Source organism: Mchenga conophoros, linkage group LG10 (assembly GCF_057382185.1).
Source record: "Mchenga conophoros isolate Kocher_MC1m ecotype Shallow Benthic linkage group LG10, M_conophoros_male_GT1.1, whole genome shotgun sequence".
NCBI classification, from domain to species: domain Eukaryota; kingdom Metazoa; phylum Chordata; class Actinopteri; order Cichliformes; family Cichlidae; genus Mchenga; species Mchenga conophoros.
This window is the reverse complement of record NC_140535.1, coordinates 25,509,959-25,533,759: the sequence shown is the minus strand read 5'-3', so window position 1 is coordinate 25,533,759 and position 23,801 is coordinate 25,509,959. Positions and strand designations below refer to the sequence as shown.

At 38.2% G+C, this 23,801-nt stretch overlaps 1 protein-coding gene and 1 long non-coding RNA gene across 2 annotated transcripts; one reads left to right on the top strand and one right to left on the bottom strand.

The window, feature by feature from the left end:
• Positions 1–5,723: 5,723 nt before the first annotated feature.
• On the bottom strand, positions 5,724–6,103 carry LOC146566038 (uncharacterized). The gene is made up of 2 exons (XR_014894022.1): positions 5,926–6,103; positions 5,724–5,832 (listed from the first exon to the last, which is right to left on the bottom strand). It is a non-coding gene; the product is annotated as an uncharacterized LOC146566038 (long non-coding RNA).
• A 4,094-nt stretch (positions 6,104–10,197) lies between these two features.
• LOC146566037 (uncharacterized) lies at positions 10,198–12,865 on the top strand. Its single transcript, XM_085290187.1, has 3 exons — positions 10,198–10,252; positions 10,392–10,715; positions 12,558–12,865. The coding sequence occupies exons 1-3, from the start codon at positions 10,198–10,200 to the stop codon at positions 12,863–12,865; spliced, it is 687 nt and encodes a 228-aa protein (XP_085146313.1).
• The last annotated feature ends 10,936 nt before the right edge of the window (positions 12,866–23,801 follow it).

Sequence of the window (23,801 nt, the reverse complement as noted above, 5' to 3'; positions counted from 1 at the left end):
CTGACTAGATGGAAATCTTTACCCATATCACTCATGGGAAGGGTCGCCACTATAAAAATGATGATCTTGCCAAAAATAAATTACTTATTTTTGATGATCCCTAACAAACCATCACAAGATTGGTTCAGATCTCTGGATTCATATATTTCCAAATTCCTTTGGAAAGATAAACCCCCGCGTATTAGCTTAAAAACGCTACAAAGAACCAAGGATAGAGGAGGATTAGATCTGCCTAATTTTCACCAATACTTCTTAGCCAACAGGCTTCAGTTCATCTCAGAATGGTTAAAACATACCTTCTTAGTTGAGCCCTGGCTAGATGTTGAACAGGCACTATGCAAGGATCTAGAGATTTCAGACCTACCATTTATTAGCTCAAACATCAAAAGACATGAATGCTTTAAAAGTATCAACATCAGCTTTTCTCTAACAGCATGGTGGGAGTTTCTAAAAATAACGGAGTCTTCATTAATCCCATGCAAACGTACACCTATCTGGAATAACCCTGACATATTACAAAACAATAATATGATTAATTTCCCAGAATGGAGTTGTAAAGGAATTAAATACTTAGAACATATATTAGAGGGAACAGAATTTATTCCATTTGACAGACTAGTTGAACAATATAGGATCAACAAGACAAGGTTTTTAGAATATCAACAAATTAAATCCATAGTAAAAAAGAAATTTAACCTCAGTCAAGTTGAATTACAAACACCACTAAGTGCGGCACATTTTCTTACTCTTAAATCCCCCAAATTATTATCTAAAATATACAGAACACTTTCTAAATTAGATGAATCAATATCCCTTCCTACTGCAAAGTGGGAAGCAGATTTATCAGTCAACCTAGACCAAAACTTCTGGTCTCAGATTTGCTTAAAAACTTTTAAATTAATTAAAAATCCCAGTCTGCAATTAATACAATACAAAATACTTCATAGAGTGCACTATACAGGTCATCGGATGTTCAAGATGGGCTTTACATCTTCCAACAACTGCTCACACTGTCAAGGCAATACACCAGACAATTACATCCACGCTCTTTGGTTCTGTCCACCAGTGCAAAAGTTTTGGCGCGAGATATGTGAAGACTTATCAAAGTGTCTGAAATGTAACATTCCAACTTCCCCCTTAGTGTGTCTACTGGGCAGCTTAGATAATGTCACTTCAGAAAAGAATATAGCCCATATGATCTTCACTGCCCTATGCATAGCCAAGAAAACAGTCCTCATGAACTGGAAAAATAAAAATAATCTTAATTCTAACCAATATAGAAATTATCTATTAGATTACATTAGTCTTGACACAGCCTCTGCCACCACATTAGATCAATTGCTCTGGGCCCCTTTTATCAGCTCCATCACCTAGTGGGGGTGGGGGGTCATAGTTTGGTCCCGCCTTCACTGTTGTGATTGGTGAGGGGGTAGGGACAGGCTTAGGGCGTCGGGGGGTTCCCTGGAGGCATCTTCCTTGGGGGGCTCAACCCGGGGTAGCGGTCACGTCCGGTTGGGGGCTCTGTTGGCTCTCAGGTGACTGTTTCCTCGCGGCTGCGTGCAGCGGGGCTAGGGGAGGGTCTGTGCTGACGGACATGGGTTACTGACCTGGCAACCTGGCTGCCCCTGGGTGGGTCCGGGATGGGCGTGAGGTTCTGGGGGCGCTCCGTCTCTGGGCTGGGGCCCGGGCCGGGCCTCGGGGGCTTGGGTCCTGGTTGGTGTGTTGCCGGGGTTGTGGGCGGGTGGGTGCATGGGGGCCCGGCCCTGGAGCAGGGTGCCGCCGGTGCGTCGAGCCGCCTGGGGGGCTCTTCAACTGGTGGGGGGGATGGTCACATCTTGCAGGAGCTTTCTTCTCTTCAGGAACTCTCTGCAGGAGGGGGAGATACAGGAGAGGTGGAGGAAGATCTCAGCCTGGGCGTTTACCGTCTTATGTAGTCTGGAAGATGTGTGGATGGTGGGGTGGGTGCAGTTTTCTCTGTGGTGGGGTTGGGTGGACTGTCCAGGGCTCTGTGGAGCCGGGGGGCGCTACTGCACTGGGCCCCGGTCTGATGGGCCTGGGCCCCCCTTCCCTGGCGGGTCGCGGAGGGTGGGGGTGCCTACTGGGGTCAGCGGGGGAGCTGGCCCCAGGGAGGGGTTACCTGCCCCTCCCTTCCTTCCCTCCCCATCTCCAGCTGCCTCCCTCTTCCCGCTCCTCCACAACCACCCACACATGCAGGGCCTTGGAGTGGGGGTATGTCACCAGGGTGCAGAGGAGGCTACCCCCCCCCCCCCCCCCCCGTCCCCTTCTGGCTGCCTCTGCCTCAATTTTATCCCACAACTTAGACATTCACATTATTCACACTCTCATTACACATACATATAGGATCTTGGGGGTGGGCACAATCACGGAGTCCAAATCACCATCAGGGTGTATACCTCACCCCTGACGTCGTTGCCCACCTCTCAATTTTAAATACACTTAGTCATTGAGGGCTAGCAGGAGGGACTATGCGCTTACCTGCTGCTCCTTGGCAGGTAGCTCCATGCCCTCCTGGGTTTTAATTGCACCTTAGAACACATATGCATCAACACTACAATGAGCAGGTGGAGGGAGGTTTGGAGTCTTCTCCCACCCCCATTCTCTGCGGCCTGCTGGAGCGGGAGGGCTAGTAGGAGGAGTTGGCCGTCCGACTGCGGTCTGGGGTGTGGGGCCTCCCTGCTGCTGCGGAGTCGGGGTGGTCTGCCTCTCCCCACCGCAGGGAAAAGGGTAATACCACCTGGGTCTGGGTGCAGTTCCCCCCTCCAGGGGCAAGGGTACCTAGACCCGGTTTGTAGAGTACGCTTGGGGAGTGTGATTGTGTGTACAGCGTCTCTTTATGTCTGTCTCCACGTTGGTTGAGTGTGGAGTGAGTGCATATGAGAGCATGAGGGTGGGAATGGATGTTTGTGTCTGTGTGTGCCTGTATGTCTGTGTCTATATGTCAGGTTGGGTATCAGACGCCACCTCTCTGGGGACACCTCAGGCCCTCCAAGGTTTGGAGGCCTATCTCCACCCACCACCACTTCCCCTGCCGGTGGCGGACTCCCTCAGGTGTCGGTGTGTTGGTGGTTCTTTGTGTCTGGGGGTGGGCGTCCGGGTACACACCGGCTCACTCCTTGGCGGCCGCTTGTCGGGGCCTGGGGCCTGGGGCCTGGGGCTCGCTCGGGCCCCTTTGGAGGTGGGGTGCCCCTGGCCTCTCGGCCTGGGGCTCGGTCACTCAGGCACAGCTGGGGGCCGGCGGAGCTCACGGGCGCGTCACTGCAACTCCCCCTGACTTCTGCTCCGCGGCTGCTGGGCGAGCCCTCATCTGGGACTCTCCTCAGCTCTTACTGGAACAGTGGCGCGGCTGCCCCTCTGTTGGTCTTCCATGGTCTCTTGTGTTCTGGGGGCCTCTGGATGTCTGGAGTTTTGATCTCCTCCATACCCACTTCACACCCTGGAGGACGGGGCTGTGGCCCCCCCACACTCCCTAGCAGATCATTACATGGAGAAACCTTTGGAATGCAAGCATGCTGATCCACACAGGTATGCACACATGGGTATTCACAGACGCGGACTAAAGCTTTCTTGGCTGCTGCCTCAAAGCACACTGTGCGCTGTCTATCTTGCGTGCTGCACAATATCGTTTATTATTTAGTAAATATTGATATCTATGACTAGCTAGTTTATTGTGATGGTGCTTTGTTTTCTCTATTATTATGTTGCTCTTTGTTGTTTGCTGTCTCCTCTGTTTTTTTTTGTTTTTTTTTTTTTTTCTCCATACAGGTGACCCAGGAGTTCTTTTTTTTTTTTTTTCTCTCTCTTCCCCCCCTTCTCACCGTCTCTTCTCCCCTTTGGTTTTCTTTCTTTCTCTCCCCCTCTTTCTCTCATTCATTCCCCCTGTCCTATTTATTAAAAAAAAAAAAAAAAAAAAAAAATGACAAAGGATGAACTGAAGCTCTGCCATCACGTAATGTTGCATACTGCTGTTTCTGATGTCATTTAGAAAAAAAAACAAAAAAAACAAAAAAAACAAAAAAAAACAAAATAACCTTCTAAACTTTTATTTATATATTTTTAAACTGTGACTTTCACAAGCTGCTGTGTTTCCAGGAGTGACTAATGTTATCATAATGACACATCTGTGTATTTTTTTTTCCAGTTAACTTTTCACTGTATACGTGAACATACACATTTAATAACATACTTGTATATAATATAACTGAGATTTGGACAAGGAGTATACATAAGTAACTGTATCATTGTGGCTAGGGTATAGTTTTGCCTTAGCTGCAGTAGGAGGAGTGGGTGCAGTGCAGAAATCAGCGCCTAGTGGAGTTATTGGCACACAGGGTGTGGATTGCCTAACAAACCGGTCTTTATTCTATAGGATAATAAGGAGAACCTTGTGTGCGTTTCATAGGACAAACACACACATATAGGCGTGGCCGTGTCAGCTGCACAGCTCTGGGCAAGAAACCCGAGCTGTTGCTGCGAGAGTGCACCCTGGAGCCAGGCACATCAAGCAGGGTTGAGTTTCCAGTATGCAGAGCAATATAAGGGAGGCTAAATTTAGGAAGCAAAACAAGATGGCTGTTACTAAAAGTTAATCTAGATCTAGATGTGCAATCAGCCATTCCTATCATTATGGGCTCTAATATTGGAACACCAGTGACTAATAGCATTGTTGCTCGAATGTAGGCTGGGTAGTGAAAACACTTTGAAAGGTACAGTTATATCCTATGTGCCATATGTTTATATGCATGTTTATCTAAAATATAATGTCATAAATGCTACAATGGTTTTCTCGAGCATTTGATAGAGCTATAGTTCATGACTTTAACCTGTTGTCTGTCTTGACACTTCTCTCACTCAAAGCTGCAATTGGATTGGCGAGATAAGGCTAATCAGTCAGCCTCAAGCGCTGTGGTTGACACACTACAGCTCAGCAGTGCTGAAGAAGCCCTGGAATGTCTTAAAATTGTGACTGAGCCACTGACTTAAATATAATTCAGGCAGGCATCCCTGAGAGATCCTAAATATGTCCAAATCTTTTCTTTTACTAATCTAAAATTCACTGAGGTGTAAAATATAAATGTTCTCTCTGCTATTTGCAAATCATAATGTTGTAGCTCCATTACAGTTAATATAAACTAATGCTGCATTATTATTCCACAGCAGGTTGGAAAGAATGAAAAAGCTGTCATGCCAATGAGACTGAGAAGACCAAAAATAAAAGAAAACAAAACAGAATTTGCTCTAACGTAGTGAAGTCAATTTGAAAACTGCCCCCTCTAGCTTTTCACAGTGTGCATTACACTGTATGTTCATAATTAAGTGACGCAAATACTCTGAAATATAGTAGGGACATAATGCCCTAGCTTAAACTAAGAAAATAAGATTGATAATAATCATTAACATTATTAAACAAATTTAACGTTATGAAATGATTTAACAATGTCAGTTATAACTTTATAATATGCTAAGTGTGAGAAGCAAGAGTCTGGTGAAGCACTGGTGTCATGTCAGTCATGAAGGTGCAGCTACAATATCAATCATAATACTGAACCTGTCCTGCCTGTTTAATCTTAGTTACTCAGTATAAGGACTAAGGCCCTTTATATTTTAAAATTGTGCAATGTTACGTAAGGCCCAAAATGGCCTCCGTACAAGAAAGTAGTAGCTCTAATATTGACCAGTAACGAACCACCACACGCACACTGTAATGGGTTACACAAGATTTATTTGTTCTTTCTCCGGGTAAAACTACTGGCTGAAGACACAACTCTGGCCAGGAATCCAAGGCCCAAAGCCACCGCGGTCAGGGTTGTTAGCCTGGTTACAAACAGGGGAAAGGTGGTCACTTGGAAGAACAAGCAGCCAAAACGTATCAATCCTGCATCTTCCTCAAAAAGGCTTGCCACCCACCTTTTCAGGCCTGACTTCATTCGAGGCTGGGTCTCCACATCACATCCTGGGAGCTGGAACTTCCCCAACACTGGTCCAGTTTCCTTGTCAGGGGCACAGAGAGTCTCCAGTCCAGTGTTTGTTTTCCTGCCTTCCAGCACATCCACTCACATCCCAATAAGAATGAGTCCTCCCTCCAACATCCACCATGCTATACTCTGTAACACAGACTATAGAAAAATACTAATTATAGTTCAGTCTGACAGTTAAATTTAAATGTCTGATCCTTACATTTGAAAAATGTAAAGAATTAAGTGTAAACCCTCAGGCAGGTTGTGTGAAGACATGTCTGAAAGAAAACTGCTCGTGTTACATTTCCCTGAGAAAATACCTTATGTTGTTTCAGTTGCACAGGTTTTACTTGTTTGCTAATATTTGTTAGCAATGCTTCTAATTTCTCTCCTTGTGCACATTCTCTCAGTGGTCTCTTTTATTGTTACGCATATATTTGTTTTTGTTTAACCTCACTGGTATCCTGCTGTGGTATTCCATACAGTCACTAAGACAAAAACAAATAACACGCTCCTACTCAGGTATCGCTGGTTTGCTGTCTTGTACCTCCTCTTCTGCTTTCTGCTACTGCACTCCCTCTTGTTTGCTCTCTCTATTGCTAACTGGAAGGCGATTACAGGGATTGGGGAACCAGTCATTACAATGATTATATTCGTTGCAAAATGTAACATTTTTTGGTTACGCAGACCTGACAGTTTGCCAGTTAGAATACCAAACATGACTGGATGACCTCATCACCAATTCAATTCAATTTAATTTCAATTCAATTCAGTGTAATTTATACATTGCCAAATCACAACAACAGTTGCCTCAAGGCTCTATATTGTAAGGTAGACCCGACAATAATAACACTGGAATGACTTTGTGGTGCAGGCAATGGATATCTGCAACTACTATCATCTTACTATCATCTTAACTCTATTACTCCCAGTTTCAGCCAGTCCTTCATTGTTTATGTGAACATTGTTTTCTGTTCTTATTTTTGCTTCTAGGCTGCATTTTAAAAAGAAATGATAGTCCAGTTACATCGCTGGAGAGAATTATGGAAAACCCTGAGAGACGAGATGAACTGAAGCAGAACTGCAAGAACCCAGAGACTGATGAAAGCTGTACAAAACAAAGAGGACTGAGCAATTTTGAGTGTTCTGACTTAGAATGTAATGAGGAAAATGATAGAAACTAAATAATAAGCAACATGTCAGTCTCTGAATAATGTGGATAAGTTGGTTGCAAAGTGGCCCATAAACAAAAACACAAATTTAAGCAACCAGAGCATTTTCACCTGTTTGACACATGTAAAACAAGTTAGCTTTTGTTTAATCAAGCTGAAATAGAAAGGACTCTGATTGCTATATGTGGTAATCAGTACGTTATATGCAGTGAGGTGTAAGGAATGTCAACATTAGATTGAGACAAAAGATTGAGAATAAATGGCGGAAATTATTGACAGTTGTGGGATTGCATTAACAACTTGTTTTTTTTCTTTGATAAAGAGTTCTGGAGGACGTCCATTTTTTCAGCTGCTTATCCAATGAAGTGTTGCAGGAGGTGTAACCTATATCTGACTTTGGGAAAGAGGCAGCATACACGTATCCGTCACAGCAGAATAACAGATAGACAGAGACACACACAGCCTGTGGGTTGGACTCGGCCTGGGTTCGAGTCCAACCCACGGCCCTATGCCGTATGGTTTCCCCACTCAGAAGTTTCCCCTGAGAGTTTCACATTAAAAGCTACAGATGAGACAGTGACGGAAACAGAAAAAGAGCTGTGGTTTTTAACTGTCAGTCTCACGCTTGGCTTAATTTGTTATTGCCTTTGTTGTCGGTGAGAAACTTGAACAATTATATGAGTGATGTTTTTTTTGTCTTTTGCTGGCAAGCCCCAAACACTCACACTGCCTTTTGGAGAAGAAGAGGAAAACTGTAATGCCCACACTCCACAATTTTTATCAAACATTTTGAATCCAGAGGGGATTTTAATAAAATAAAGGTCACAATAATAGCATCAATAAGCAAGCTGTTCTTTAGAAACAAATATGGTCATCAGAAATGCCAGCCCTTATGAAAATTAAAAGGTAAAACAAAAATACACCAGTGTCACCAAAGAAAATACATAACATTGTATAACTTCACTAATCTAGTATCACAATTTGTGAAAATAAATAAATAAATGAAAGAAATATCTATAAAATAAAATAAAACTGTAGCTTTCTGGATCCTTTTAGATTGTGTGAAAGCTAAAAATAATTTCATGCATAAAAATACAGCATTCACAAAAAGTCAAATAATTTATATGTTTGTGTTGTTCTTAGATCAAGATTGTCACAATAACCGTCTATATCTTGTTTCTCCTAAGGACCTGAATTGTTGAACTACTAGTTAAAGCTACCTGGCTTAGAACAATATCGGTCCCCCTGAGCGCACACAAAAAAAAAATAGATAAAAAAAACCTCCAACAACAAGAACAGAACAAATAAACAAAACAAAAGGAGCATAAAACTTTTGAAAACCCTGTTAGTATAATTAACCAAATGTGAAGCCCTACTTTTGGTCTGATAATGGCAGAAAACACCAGCACCACAAACATGATTGAGTGAGGTTCGGCTTTGCAGCTTTCCTAAATAGACACATAGCAAATATAGCCACCTTTTGTGGTCTGACAAAAGGGGCTAAAAACTAAAGCATGTATGACCAATTTGTACTGTACAGTTGTGGGAACCAGTGCAAAAGCTCCTTCCTTAATTCTTATCAGAGAAGAAGAAAAGAGGATAACTTTAAATTTTGGTATCGATCAGATACCAACTAAATGTGGGGCCAGTATTCCCCACACAATGCCAAAAACAACACTTTTAACTTAGAAAAAAAGTTAATGTAGAGGAGAGCAGTGTGTTATGACCTATGAGTTGATTCATGATCGATTAGCAAATTCTGAACACATTTTAATGATCACTAAATCACAGTGACTTTTACTATTCACAATAATTGGTTATACTTTTGAAACTGGGTTTTGTGGAAACCTAAAATATAAATGTGCCTATTTCTAAACAACTCTTCTATAAATCAAATTGAGATCACATTCAGTACAACGAGGTTTACACATACAATATTTCTATGTATTTCCCCATAAATAATTTACGCAGTTAGGTTGGCAACATACTGAACTTAGAGGATAGAAACAAAGTATTGATTCTATCATGCTACTATCAATCCAATACCAATACCAGCATTGGTATCAATACTATTGATATTTAGATTGATCCGCCCATCTGTAATGATCAGCCTTCTGCTTGTAAAACATTCACAGTGCAGTCTTACACTGCCATATAGAAAACATCCCCTTTTGAATGCGGTAAGTGAAAGCTTATAATTTTAATCCATGCAGTCTGATCTTGATTAAAACTAACTAAAAATCTGTAAAAATTTATTTAATTAAATTATAAATAATAATCCATGTATACTATTTCATAGAGACTGTATAACTTTTAATTTGTGAAATCAACCTTTTATGCAGTGTGGCAAATGTTTAAATAATACAAAGAACAATTAGGGCATTTGTTAAGAATAAACTAATATTATTGATCATTTTGAGAATAAAGTTGAATTTCAAGATCAAAGTTGAAATTCTATTTTGAGAAAAAAAGTCAAATTTGGTGATTACAGGTGTTTCAGGACAAAATGCCATGACTGCTATATACATTCTACAAAATGCCTTGTGCAGATGAATTAGTGAAACAAATTGATCAGCCGTCTTATAGTGTATTGTGATACAACGTACATCCTCTTCATTGCATGAGGTTGCAGTCATCGATATTCCTGCATCTGTCCATTGGGAGGCATTTAATTTGTTATAAATTCATTCAACTCTTCCACGTTTGTGTGTTTTTTCCTCTTTCTGTCATACTTATCACCACACTTTGGTTATGTGCTAAAAGAGAAATAATTTTATGACCAAAAACAGATTATGAAGTAGGATTTTACTAACTCATCTACACAAGGCATTTTATAGAGGGTATAGCAGGCGTAGCAGTTTGTCTTAGTCTCCACATTTTATCTTTTTTCTCAAAATAGAATTTTGACTTTAATCTAGAAATTTTCACTTTATTCTCAAAGTGATCAATAGAATAAGTTGAAGTAGAATCTGTAGAATAAACTAGGGCAGGCATACCTTCCAAAAAAATGTGACATGATTCTAAAAGTTGACCTCTGTGTTACAGAAACAATGATTTTCATTTACATCAACATCGCAATTCTGGCAACAACAGCCCTGGCAAAAGGTATATTGTACTCTGTTTTCAATACAGAAATACTGATTGAATTTGTAAATTTGTACCAGGTTTTTTTTTATAGAATCAGTTTCGTTTTAATCCATACAATCCTTACATAGAAAATTTTTTGTGTTTTTGTTTCTTTTAGGATCAGTTGAATGCATTTTCTCGGAATCTCCTGGAACCCATTGTTGTTTTGGAGCCGTAGGACAGTCGCTAATTTTTCATGTGTCATATAAAACTGATACTTCAATTGTAATCGTGAAGGATAACAAACACAGGGTTTTAAAAACTGACAATCATGAGACTGTGTTTTTAGATCATGAATATGTAAATCAACCAAATAGGATCAATAATGGAACACTGAAACTGGGCAAAGCCATGAAGAAACACTCTGGATATTACCAGTTGGAAGAACATGACTCTAATGGAAAGTTACTGAAAAAAGCGAATGTATGTCTAAAAATACATGGTAGGTTTTTATTTTATTCTTTTGTTTGCTTCAAACTCAAGTTAATCATTATTATTAATTTACATGAATGGCTTTGTTTTATTAAAAGATAAAAAAGCAGATATTGTAAACCTAGTACATTAATTGTATAGTCATTTTTAATTTTTTAATTGAATATATATATACATATATATATATATATATATGTGCGTGTGTGTGTGTGTGTGTGAATATATATATATATGACTAGATTAAATCTTAATTCGATTAAAATTCGTTATTGCTTTAATCTTCAAATCTGCAAAAGCAAAAATACTTTACTGCTTTACACTTCACTGCACAGATTTAAAAAGTAACCTAAATATATATGCAGGATACAGTAAAACAATATTTGAGAGAAAACCTGAATACTAAATCAAAATTTGAGAATGGTCTGTTATACTGAATATGGGGGGAGCAAAGGCTGCAGGTTCATATTTGAGTTCTGTCTTTTAGAGAGTATTAGTTCATGTTATTGACAAGAAATGTAAATCTTAATTAATTCTTGATGCAAAAAAGTGTCAATGCCAGAGGCAAGAGAGAATACTACTGGTATTCTTTTGGCATTTGATCCCTGTCAAGGAATAAAAAAGGGGGTATTTTATGTGATTAAATCAAACTGTCGAAATCCTTTGTCTTTTTACTGTCAACAAATTCAATAAACTTGAACTTTAAAGATTAATGAAGTTTAGGTAAAAAATCTATGCATGCTTCCAACCGAAACAAACAATAGCAAATAATGCATTTTATTTTGTGAATTGGTGAACAAGAAACCCTTGAAACTTTTTAAAGGTTTTAAGACTTTAAACTTGTCATGATCTGCGGAAACACAGATTGTGAGTAGTGAAATAAACGACCAAAAATGCAGACTCACGAACCAAATTTATTAAGGCTGATGTCCAGAACGAAACTTAGGCAATCAAACAAAAGCAAAGGGAGCTAGAAAACCACTAAGAAAAATAAACTGGAAAACTATAACTAGAGCTGCTAGAAAACAGGAAGACAGATGCTAGAAGACAGGGAGAAAGTGACTTAATGATCCGACAAGACACAAGGGAGACTGAGCCATTATAATACAGAGAAGGGTGATACAGAGAAGTGAAGACACATGGGAACACAATTGGAGCAAACTAGACATAACAAGAAATAACAAGACAGAGGAAGCAAAATTAAACATAACACACACCGGACAAGAGACTGTCATAGCCACACCGAACGTGACATTCATAAACAGACATGATAGACAACACACTGGGAACTCACAGGGAGGACACAACGTGAGTTCCCAGGAAAGCCTAAGAGAACTAAATTAAACAAGAACTAAAAACTAGAACTTAAGTAACAAAATACAGAGTCCCTCTCAACTGAACATCAGAATCTCGATATTCTGCAAAAATGAAGTCAAGACAAAACCCTTATGGCACTAATTGTAACATATCTTTGCATTATTATATTATTGTCTTTACCTTACAATATAAAGCACCTTGAGGCAACTGCTATTGTGATTTGATGCTGTATACATATAACTAAATTAAATCTGGAAATTCAAATTTTCAACCCTAGAATGTTATTCATATTTGCTTATTGTTATTATTATTATTATTATTATTATTATTATTATTATTATTATTATAACTTACATTGCTGTTTTAAAAAAAGATTTCCCCAAATGTGAGATAAATTAAATGTATATTTTTCTTAATACTTGATATTTTCCTATAAACCTTTTTTGTGACTTAAAAAATACAGTGCACATTAACTTATACGATATGCGTTATGTTTGTGTTGTACACTGCTTACAAAATATGATTACATGTCTTCCAGCTCCAGTGTCAAAGCCAACATTGTCTCAGACATGTTTGTCACCAGAACAGATGAAGATCAGCTGCTTCTCTGAGGGAGATGTAGTACAATTAATTTTGAGTTTGGATGGTCAGATACTTATACAAAGCAATGACCACAACCAGTCCCTAACCATTTGGACAGCCGAGTTTCCAAATGTTACCATCATCTTAGATGGAAAGCTGACTGGAAACTTTATGTGCGAAGTTTGGAATAATGTCAGCAGAGATGAAATCGTTATTCCCCTGGCAGCCTGCAGTGGTAGAGTATTTAAACGTAAGATTTTCTGAGACAACACTACATATTTTCTTTCAAAGGGAAATTGGATTTGAATTTATATGCAGTAAAATAAATCATTTACCATATGGTTTTGGTTGTCGCTTGTGAATTCTTGCGGGAAAAAGTTAGTACACATCACCTGTGACTTCAGATGTTACTGTATGTTGAAGAAATGGATAGGAAAAGCTACTAATTGGAAATATTTAAGAAGCATTTTGGTATTTCAAAATTCGTCATGATATTCAATATTGTTTGACATTTGCTTTTGCATTCTAGGTTCTGTTACAACATTGACAGTGGCTGTGATAACCAGTGTCATCATGCTGTTTTTTATTGTAGTTTTGATTGTGGTTGTAAAACGTTTTTCCAAGAAAACAAGACCAACAACAGTTGATGAAGGTAAGTAAAGTATTTAAAGCCTTGCTGGGATTTTTTTTTCTTTTTAAACAACATAGCTTCATCCAAAGCACAATACACTTTTTTGTTTATTTCCCCTCTAGGTAACTTTGGCAGTGATGTTATCTACACAGATGTTAGAGTGATCAGAAATAACAAATGAAATAAAACCAACTTGGGAAAATCAGCTGGGAAAGGATCCAGCCCTGACCCTGAAGTGTTTAAGTAGTTAAGAAGATGCATGGGTGTTTTTTGTTTTTTTTTCTAAATTTTGTTTTGTTATTGGTAATTACTCTAAAATTTAGCAATTTAAACAACTAAAATGGGTAACAAGGATGAATAATGTTTATTGTTGTGGACATGTATTAGGATATTACAATCAATTTACAATATTCATTCGCAACAAACAGTGTAATCTTTGACACTTCCAGCTTGCACATAACTTCACACAACACAGCTATGGACAGAAACAGCTCCTGTCCTCACTAACAGCTGAAATAGTTAATGTTCACAACTGTTAATATTCTGTAAAGCTTCTGTTTTAAACAAATGAAATGATCAAAATAATTAGTAAAAAGAATTAGTAAAAGAATAAAACCTTTATAAACTTTATCCCAAATCCTTATTTGGTTAATTCTAATTTGTAAACTGAAAATTACCAAATGTTTCAAGAAATTACTTCTTTGTTGTAAGATCTGTTTTTGCAGAATGGTATAACAATCTTTGGTATCAGTATTGTACTATCATTACTACATACGTATATACATATATATCATATCATATGTCAAAGCATATATCCAGTGAATATATGCTTCACTGGATATATATATACTGGATATATATATATCCAGTGAATATATATATATATATATATATGTATATACATGAGGAAGACTATTTAGGAAGTTCTTTTTCCACGTATGCATGTATGTAGCTTCTATAAATTTGCTAAACCTTCATTTGTATTTTTGAAACAAAAAGAGTTTTTTTATACTTGAAAAAACGGGGATTCTACATGTTGCTAGATGACAGGCTGATGTTGTATTAATAAAAGGCATTCTTGTGAATTTACAGCACTTTGCTTCCTTTTACTGTTGTGTTCTTATGTTTGCATCCCTAGTCTAACTGCCCATAACATAAGGAGCGTTAATGTTCAAAAGTAAACTCTGCACATGCTTTTTAATTTTTTTAGTCATTCAAACTTAGTAGATCTGTGCTGTATTGTATCTTCAGAGATAAAAATAAACACCCAAGTCATTCCTGTTTCTGAAGCAGAGATAGTGAAAATGGAACAAGTTGTGGTTTAAGCACACAAACACGTCTACGGTTTTCATGTCTAATGTGAAACTTCCTGTTAGCATGTTCTACCAAACTTTGATGTACTATGCATGACTTGGGAGAAAAAAGCTTTAATGGTACTTCATGCCACATAGTTTTGTAAGTTTATGGTCTGAATTCATTTAGTAATGCTCCACTGTGGGCATATCACAGGTCCTACTTGCACATGCTTTCTACATTTACTGACAAGACAGTGTATTTATAATTCTATGAACGCGAGCAGTCAAGTTTTGATTTCTGTTTACTCTCAGTTAGCTGATTTTAGACTTACGATAGATTGATTCTGAACAGTTTATTGACATTCAGGGCCGAACTGGCATGCCGGGTGTTTTCCTGGTGGACTAACAAACTTTTGGGCTCCTGTTTGCTGGCCGTACAAGCACTGACCACATGGGCCTCTGCCCCTGACAGGTGCACAAAGCACTGAAGACCGACATTCTCTTCTGTGACTGAAGGCTTAGAGTAGGGCTTGCCATTTTCATGTTGGGCCCAGCCTGGCTCAAAGACCTAAGGCCAGGCCACAAGCACTCTCAGTGGAGTAGAGGAAACTTTTTCATTGTCTCATTATACGCATTTATGTATGTTCTCCCAAGCCCGTCTTTTCTCTCTCCCTATTTCTCTCCCTCCTTCCATGTCTCATCCTCTTTAATGTGTTTACCTCTCTGTGTTTCCTCCCATTGTCTCCCCAGCCTGTCTTGTTCCCCTGTGCATGCCTTTTTTTCCGGCCCCCTGTCACTGGGTATTTTAGTTTGTGTCTTAGTGTTTCTAGTTTTACTTTGACAGCGTCATGCCCTATGTTCAGTGTGTTCAGTTTTGTTTCCTCCTGTCTCGTCTCCCCTAATTCATTTCTGCTGTGTTGCCCATGTGTTTCCACTTCCCTTGTCACCCCTCTGTGTATTTGTTATGTGAGTTTACCCTTGTTCACTATCGGGTTGTCTCTTCTTCATATCGTGTTGTCTGTTCTTCGTGCATTATGTTCAGGTATTTACGTTTAAGTGTTCCATGTCCAGGCTTCATGTTCCAGTATTTGTTTAGGTTTACTTTTCCCAGTGTAGTCCAGTTTGTCTACCAACAGTTGACAACTAGGGTGTCCTGGGGCCACATATATACTAGCTATCATAGAGCCTGATCTTGTAATAATCAAACAAGGGCATTTTTGTGAATTTACCCTCTATTTCCCCTTTTGATAATGGTGTTTTTTTCCCCCTTTAGATACTAGACTTGTAAATAGCGTTGCTTCAAAGCTAAAAGTCAGTATCGCCAGTGCCTACCCTGACAGTCTGTCCACCACATAAGGAACTTGCGTGCTAAAAAGTATTCCATATAACGTACTGTAACCACATCTCTTTCATTCTGTGTAGCTCTCGTGTTGTTTTGTATCTATGTAGTTAAAAATACACACCCTAGTTTGCTGAATGGAATAGTTGAATGGAACAAGTTGTGGCTTAAATAGATTCTGTCATGCATTGTTTTTTGTCTACTGTGAAACTTCCTGTTTGTTTCTTTTAACAGACTTTGTTAATGCAGACTATGTTGCTGAGTGTACATGCAGGACATGAACCCCCTCTTATACTCCTAGGGCATAAGACAACTCTTACTGCACAACACATAGCTGATGCATTGTTGGTTCAATGTATTTTAAGAATTTTGTTGTCACTGCATAGGTAGAATAATAAATGTACAATATTTCATTAATGTAGGTTTTTAAACTATAATTCACAATTGATAGGAGTCTTTCAAGTACAGTTTCAGAAGACACCAATTTTAGTTTATATTTATTTATTTTTTATTTATATTGTCATTAATATCCTGCCGCGGGCATATTGTATGTGATGTAGGAATTTCAGAAGGTAAATGCTAGAAGGTAATGTTGCTGAAAGTATAACCACAAATAGTTTGGTTCATAATTTGTTAGAAAATGACAGTTTTTTGTAATTTTGTTGGTACACCACAACATTAGATTTCAAATCAAAAAATAATATGCAATCAAACACAGACTCTGAGCAGAAAGATCTGACAAGGTAGCATTGTTTGGATCTTTTCTCTCCATACCTTTCAATTCAATTCAATTTATATAGCGCCAAATCACAACAAAAGTCTCTTCATAGATACAGAGAAAAACCCAACAATCATATGACCCCCTATGAGCAAGCACTTTGGCGACAGTGGGAAGGAAAAACTCCCTTTTAACAGGAAGAAACCTCCGGCAGAACCAGGCTCAGGGAGGGGCGGCCATCTGCTGCGACCGGTTGGGGTGAGAGAAGGAAGACAGGATAAAAGACATGCTGTGGAAGAGAGACAGAGGTTAATAACAGATATGATTCAATACAGAGAGGTCTGTTAATACATAGTGAGTGAGAAAGGTGACTGGAAAGGAAAAACTCAATGCATCATGGGAATCCCCGGCAGCCAACGTCTATTGCAGCATAACTAAGGGAGGATTCAGGGTCACCTGGTCCAGCCCTAACTATATGCTTTAGCAAAAAGGAAAGTTTTAAGCCTAATCTTGAAAGTAGCAATAGTGTCTGTCTCCCGAATCCAGGAAGCTGGTTCCACAGAAGAGGGGCCTGAAAACTGAAGACTCTCCCTCCCATTCTACTTTTAAATACTCTAGGAACAACAAGTAGGCCTGCAGAGCGAGAGCGAAGTGCTCTAATAGGGTGATATGGTACTACAAGGTTATTAAGATAAGATGGGGCCTGATTATTTAAGACCTTGTATGTGAGGAGCAGGATTTTGAATTAAAGGCTGTCGGACATAAGCCGGTCCGTGGCACAAAAAAGGTTGGCATTGATGACATATACGACTGCTGTGTTGTATGGTCTTTTTACCTTAGACACCTCTCAAACCTACTTTGTTAGGTTTATTAGCTAATGTCTCTAAAGTAGTAATTTGTTTAAGAGTTTCTTTTACTGGAAATTAAATACAAATGAAATAAATATATAGCCAACAGTTTCCAATTGGTATCACATTTTCAAGAGACTATATATCTGTTTTTCAGCCCCTGTGTCAAAACCAGCTATATCACAGACGTGTTTGTCACCAGAACAGAAGACAGTGAGCTGCTTCTCTGAATGAGATGAAGTAGAGTTCACTTTGTTGTTGCATGATAACTCATTGATACAGACCAGACCCAAGAAAACAGACAAACACAACGTTTTAAACATTGCCACCAGCTTACATGGTCAGCTGATGGGAATGTTGACATGTATTGTTCAAAACAATGTCAGCAGAGAACAAAGAGTCATCCGCCTTAGAAGCTGTACAGATAGAGTCATGACATTTTATTTTATCTGAATATCTTTTAAAATATATATTTTTTTGTTTTGTGTATTTTGTTGTAGCTATTTGGTATAAGTGTGTGCTTTGATTCATTTTACAGAAAAAAAAGAAAGAAAATGATCTAGCTTGCATTTTTAGGTTATAGAAGTTTACAGTATTATGCACCAAATTCAAGTATGCATCTTGGGCTTGAGGTCGTGTAGCCCTCTAAATGAGAGTGCATTATCTCAGTTCCTTATTAATGTTGTTTTTTATATCTTCTAGATACAGTTTCTCACCTCTCTGTTGTGAATGTGGTTGCGGTGACAAGCATTTCCATTCTACTTCTGGTTTTGGCCCTATTTCTTGGTATGAAATGTTTCAATAAGACAACTAACCCCATCACCGTTAATGAAGGTAAAATATACATGTTCACTTAATGTTCTTGTCTTTATAAACTAGTATAAAAACCTGGACAGTTTTCTTGACATTTCTGAAAACAATAATAATTAATACAAATATTTGAAAAAAAAAAATAGAAATTGGAAAGTGTGCATTTATGTATTGGGAATATGTACCTTATTTTACCATTCTGTATAATGTAAAAAACAACAAAACAATATTATTCTTTAACTATGCACAGTTAAAATGTCTTTTTTTTTTTTTTTACTTCTTTCAGTTGATGCAGAAGAGGAGGTAGTCTACTCAGATGTCAGAGTGAAGCAACAAACAAAGAAAACAACAACCACTTCACTTCAAAATGCAAATTAATTTTCTAATGAAACATGTGAGAAAATTAAATTACATATATTTTCTCTGTACATAGCAAATGCTTAAGGTTAAACCCTGGCTTCTCTCCTTTCCATGCAAAATATCACTGGGTGAAATGCTAACCCCAAGTTGCTCTGTGATGCATCGTAGTATGAATCTTGTGAATGGAAAGTGCTGTGTGTGAATGAGGCAACTTGTATAAAGTGATGTGATAGAGTAGAAAAGTGCTATATAAGAACCAGCACATTTACCTTGTTTTTGTTTGTTTGTTTTTGTTGTTGTTTTGTTGTTGTTGTTGTTGTTATTGTTTTTGTTTTTTTACTATTTTGCCCTATCTACAATAGAAATGTCTTAAAAAAAACCCCCCAAAAAACAATGTGTCCACAGTAAAGTGAATAAATAAATAAATAACACAGGACATTTTTTCTGTTTTTGGTAACAAAAACTTTCTGCTTTATATTTATATATATACACAGGGGACGCAGTGCTAATGGAAGTTCATTCATTTACACCTTTCTACACATATATCCATGCATGTTTTTGCATTAACCAGGGTTTCTATAAATATAACAACAGAGGTTGTGCACACTGCACAAGCAAGATATGGCAGGAAACAAGTGACACTTGAATTCTGTGGTTACTGCAGAACATGTTTCTGAACATGAAAGGATGGCACTGCAATGTGTTTTTTTAATTCAAAATTGAAATTTAAACACAAAATGATTATCGGTTGTTCCTGTCAGAGAACAGTGTATTTAAAACGAGATACAAAAGGCCAAGTCAGACAGAGAGCACTATGACTGCAACACCCATATTTGTCCTGTCTGCTCAAATCCAGATAAATGCAATCAAATCGATTCGGCAGCGTTTCATAATACAGATGAACAATGACTCAAAACATATAGTCAATGCAACCCAGGCCCTTATTAAAGCAACGAAGTAGAATATTCTTGTATAGCCAAGTCAGTCACCTGACCTTAACCCAATTGAGCATACATGTCACTTGTTGATGATGAAACTTCAGAAAGAAAGGCCCACAAACAAACAGCAACTGAAAGCAGCTGCAGGAAAGACCAGGCAGAGCGTTAAAAACGAGGGAACCGAGCATCTGGTTACGTCCACGAGTTCAAGACTTCAGGCAGTCATTGCCAGCAAAGGGTTTTCAGCAAGTATTAGAAATTTACTTTTTTTTCAGTTACTTAATTTTTGCAGTTGCTTTTGAGGTCCTTTAGTTCCTCACATGTTTATGCAATATTTTTATTGCATCTGTAATGAGAGCTTGAACTTTGTTAAAAAAAAAAAAAAAAAAAAGGAAGAAGAAAAAGTTAAAAGGTAAAATCTCTCTCTGTGTCTTTCTCTCTGATTGTAAAATAAAAGTATGAACGTGTATTTATAAGTTACACTTGTGTTTGAATCCTGCAACTTATCACACATTTGATTTCCATGTGTGACAACTGCAAGTGTCCAGAGTGAGGACAGACTGAGGGACCCACTGCTGCACATCATCTGTGAGGCTTTGCACCCCTGATGATCCACCAGAACAAACTCAGCAGTGTGTGAGGAAGAGGAGGAGGAAGAGCCAGCAGCAGCTGACAGATGGAGAGAATAGACAGACTGTTCCCTGTTTGTGAAGGACTCAGGGCCTTCAAGTTACACACTATGAAAGGCAGCAACAAGTTTAATATTCAGAAACCTAAAGTATGTACCAGCAGCAGAATGGAGCTAAAAATAAATGTTTGTTTCAGTTCTATGAAGCTTTGAGTATTTTGGATTAGTAGCACTGCTGTGTTTGTTGCATCATATTGCTGTAATTGTTTATATGCTTTATATATTCTGAGGTAAGTTGATCTATAGTGTTACATCATATTTTATAAGGATGTTATGTGTTTGGATACCTTCTGCCCAGTTTGACCCATTTAGCAGAAGTCAGCCTGTTTAAGGCTCTGATATCTATTCTGTATGACTTAAAGCAGTTATGACATGGTCTGATTTTCTCACCCAATAAAGGAATATTTCATATATCAGTCTACTCTTCATTTTATCAGACACAGTTATCACAGCTCGTACATTTGCTTTTTACACATATATGTAAGCATTGAGCCAAATTTAGTAATGCCAACATATTGAAGGAACATTTGTCTCATATATAATACATCTATATTATATATAGATACTTGAGTGTCTTTGAGTGAAGATTTAAGGTGATAGGACATATGAATAGCTGCAACTTGAATCTTTACTGAAGCTCAGTATTTGACACAGAGTTCACTCACATGAATTTCACTCACATGTGCTGTACCAGTGTACCTGCACATGTGATGTGACAATAGAAGTGATTTGATTTGAGAGTTCAAACTCACTGCTGTAATAACTAATAATGATTAATATAATAACTATAATATTGGCCATATCATATTTACACTGACTTTAGTCTCATGGATAACATTAACTATTTGTTATTTACTAGTACAGAAATGAAGCCCAACAATCATGTTTTACAGTCCTGTGGTCTCAGCCTCAGATACTTATTGAATCACACAAAGCTCATGTAGAAACAAAAGAACAAAATATGTTCTCCTTTATTTCTGACAATCACACATTTCCCCGCTATCATGGTTGCTAGGCAACCTGGGCAGCGAGACGGAGGCTAGACCGTTCCATTTCACAAGCCTCACACTTCCGGCCTTAGCGGTCTTTGAGTACGCGGCCCTTGAGGACCGTTGAGGCAGCGTACTTTAAGGCTGCAGACCCTGAATTGGGATACAGCCTATGAGGGTGGTGCAGGACATGTACGAAGATAGTGAGACAGTAGTGCAGTGTGAGGAAGGAGGTCAAAGTGGGGGTGGGATTACATGAGGGATCTCTCTGAGCCTCTGAGGTGGAGGTATGCATCACTTATACTGTCATCAGGGTCTTTGGGATGCCATCTAACATCAGGGTTAAATAGATTCAACTCGTAAAAAATTTGATGCAACACTTTTGTTAAATTCCTTGAGTTTAAATCTAGACATCAGTCATATTTTGATTGTTTTGTTAGAATCCATTGTGGTAGTGCACATAGCACAAACTGTCCAAAAGATTTTGAATCTGACAGTATCTTAACATTATTGTTAAGTCTTTCATATATAATTGTAAAATCTTTTGACTACCTAAAAAATCAATTTCTGTTTCTATGTCTTTCAGATGATGCTGAAGATGACATCATCTACTCAGATGTTAAAGTGAAACAGCGTACAAGAAAAGCAACACCACGTTCAAATCAAGATGCAAGTTAGCTTTCCCCTAATACATTCTGACCTAGCACCAGTCTTAAACCTGTTCATGCCAAGTTAGCAGTTTCAGTTAGAAGCTCTCACCAACATCTTACATATAACACTGGAGATTTAAAAAGCTGTGGTCATTAGTGTTTGTGCTTTTCTTGTGCTGTGCTTTGTATATATAGCAGATAACAGCAAAGGTGAGCTGTGCCTCTCTAAGACAACAGCAGAGTCAAGCATCAACCATCATCTCATAGCTTGAGCATTTTAGCTAATATTCACTGTGTCTGTCATGACCGTAAAACAATGAAATCATGTGATACTAACTTAGTTGCACACGGTGAGAAAGTGCATACTATACATGTGTCTTGCATAACACTGGCTTGTTTTTTTTACTATTAAGAATCACAGCAGATGACAAAATGCCTACTTATTATATCTAACAATACAAAAAACATGAAAGATTTACTCTAGAAATAGCTGTAATTCTGCTTCTATTACAGTTTGTTATTTAAGTCATGTATTTTCAGTGCATACAGCTTTTTGCCTGCAGCTTAGAGTCTCAGTATTATATGTATCAACCTGCAACTTGTGAATAAGAATGATTGTTTTCCTTTACTTATATTAGTTTCTGATTAGTGGTTCTGTCATATTCTGGAACAATCTGTAAACTTTAGTAGTAAATGTAAAAACAGTTTGAGAAATTTGAGCTGCAAGAAATGCAGGGATCAGCACTCACCTCATGAATCCAGTGTTATGTACAAATAACTGGAAGCAATAAAATAAAATGGAAATTAATAATTTACTAGCTGACATGACATCAAAGCACTGAAAACACATAAAAAATCCTGAGTTACAGCTTCTTTCAACAGACTGTCTGTTAATATTAACCCTGGGATGAAGCATTACAGGCTCATCACCAGGTGGCGCCAGTACTAGTGACTTCAGCCACCAGCTGCCTAGTATGCACCAAGTGCTAGTTACATACATATATAGCAGACTTACATGGAGAGACTACACAGGCTGAAGGACATGTATGCTGTAAGTACATGTTTATGTCATTTTTTAGTCTAAGTATAGTATAGCTTTGTAAAAACTGGACTCTTATTGTTAATGCAACAACTGATAGCTCAGTTTATGCTTCAGCTATCAAACCCATATACAAAGTGACAGAAATGAACAAACTGGTAGGTTCAGCACCAGAGTGATGCACCTGAAACTAATAGTAAAACATTACAGCAGTGTGTTGCAGATAATTTGATTCTATCCGTGTAAGACAGACAGAAAAAAATAGACTTTTTAACTTTTTTTTTTTTAACTCAATCTTGTAGAGTGAGAGGATGGCTGAGGAATGGAGAATTGCACTGGTACCGTCTTTTAATAAATCTAGTAACGTACAGAAGGATGAAGTCGATGAGCCATACCATGATGATAAAGGAAAGTTTTGCAGCTAGGTTAATAAGAGAGAAAATGACGAGTGAGCAACAGTTAAGCGTAATGCCAAGAAAAAGCACTACAGATACAGTTTGCATTCAGGGAGTTGATGTAAAAGTATAGAGACGATCGGAAGGAGCTTCACTGTGTCTTTGTGAAGTAATTTTCCAAAAAGTATAAACAACTCTAACTACACTAACATTATTCTATTACTTTTATACCAGATCATTTAACTAACCTTAATATATTATAATCAGATCTCTCTCCTTGCAGTTTATATGATATTGTACCCCTGTCTTTCTCACTCTGTGTGGGTGTGCTAGTAGATTTTATTTGTATTTTTAAACATAAACTAAAATGAGGCAGTGAATCTGCAACAAATTTAAAATAGAAAGAGCTGTGGTTTTAACCTAACATAGTTTTAGCATCCCACATTAGGGTGTCAACTGATACTTGCTGTAGACCATGTTGATGAATTCAAATTGCAGGA

Excerpts from the sequence above, each read along its gene's own strand:
- LOC146566037 (XM_085290187.1), top strand. The coding sequence starts at position 10,198 with ATGATTTTCATTTACATCAACATCGCAATTCTGGCAACAACAGCCCTG. Across the intron at positions 10,253-10,391 it reads AACAACAGCCCTGGCAAAAG|GATCAGTTGAATGCATTTTC; the intron begins GTATATTGTACT and ends TGTTTCTTTTAG. Across the intron at positions 10,716-12,557 it reads TGTATGTCTAAAAATACATG|CTCCAGTGTCAAAGCCAACA; the intron begins GTAGGTTTTTAT and ends CATGTCTTCCAG.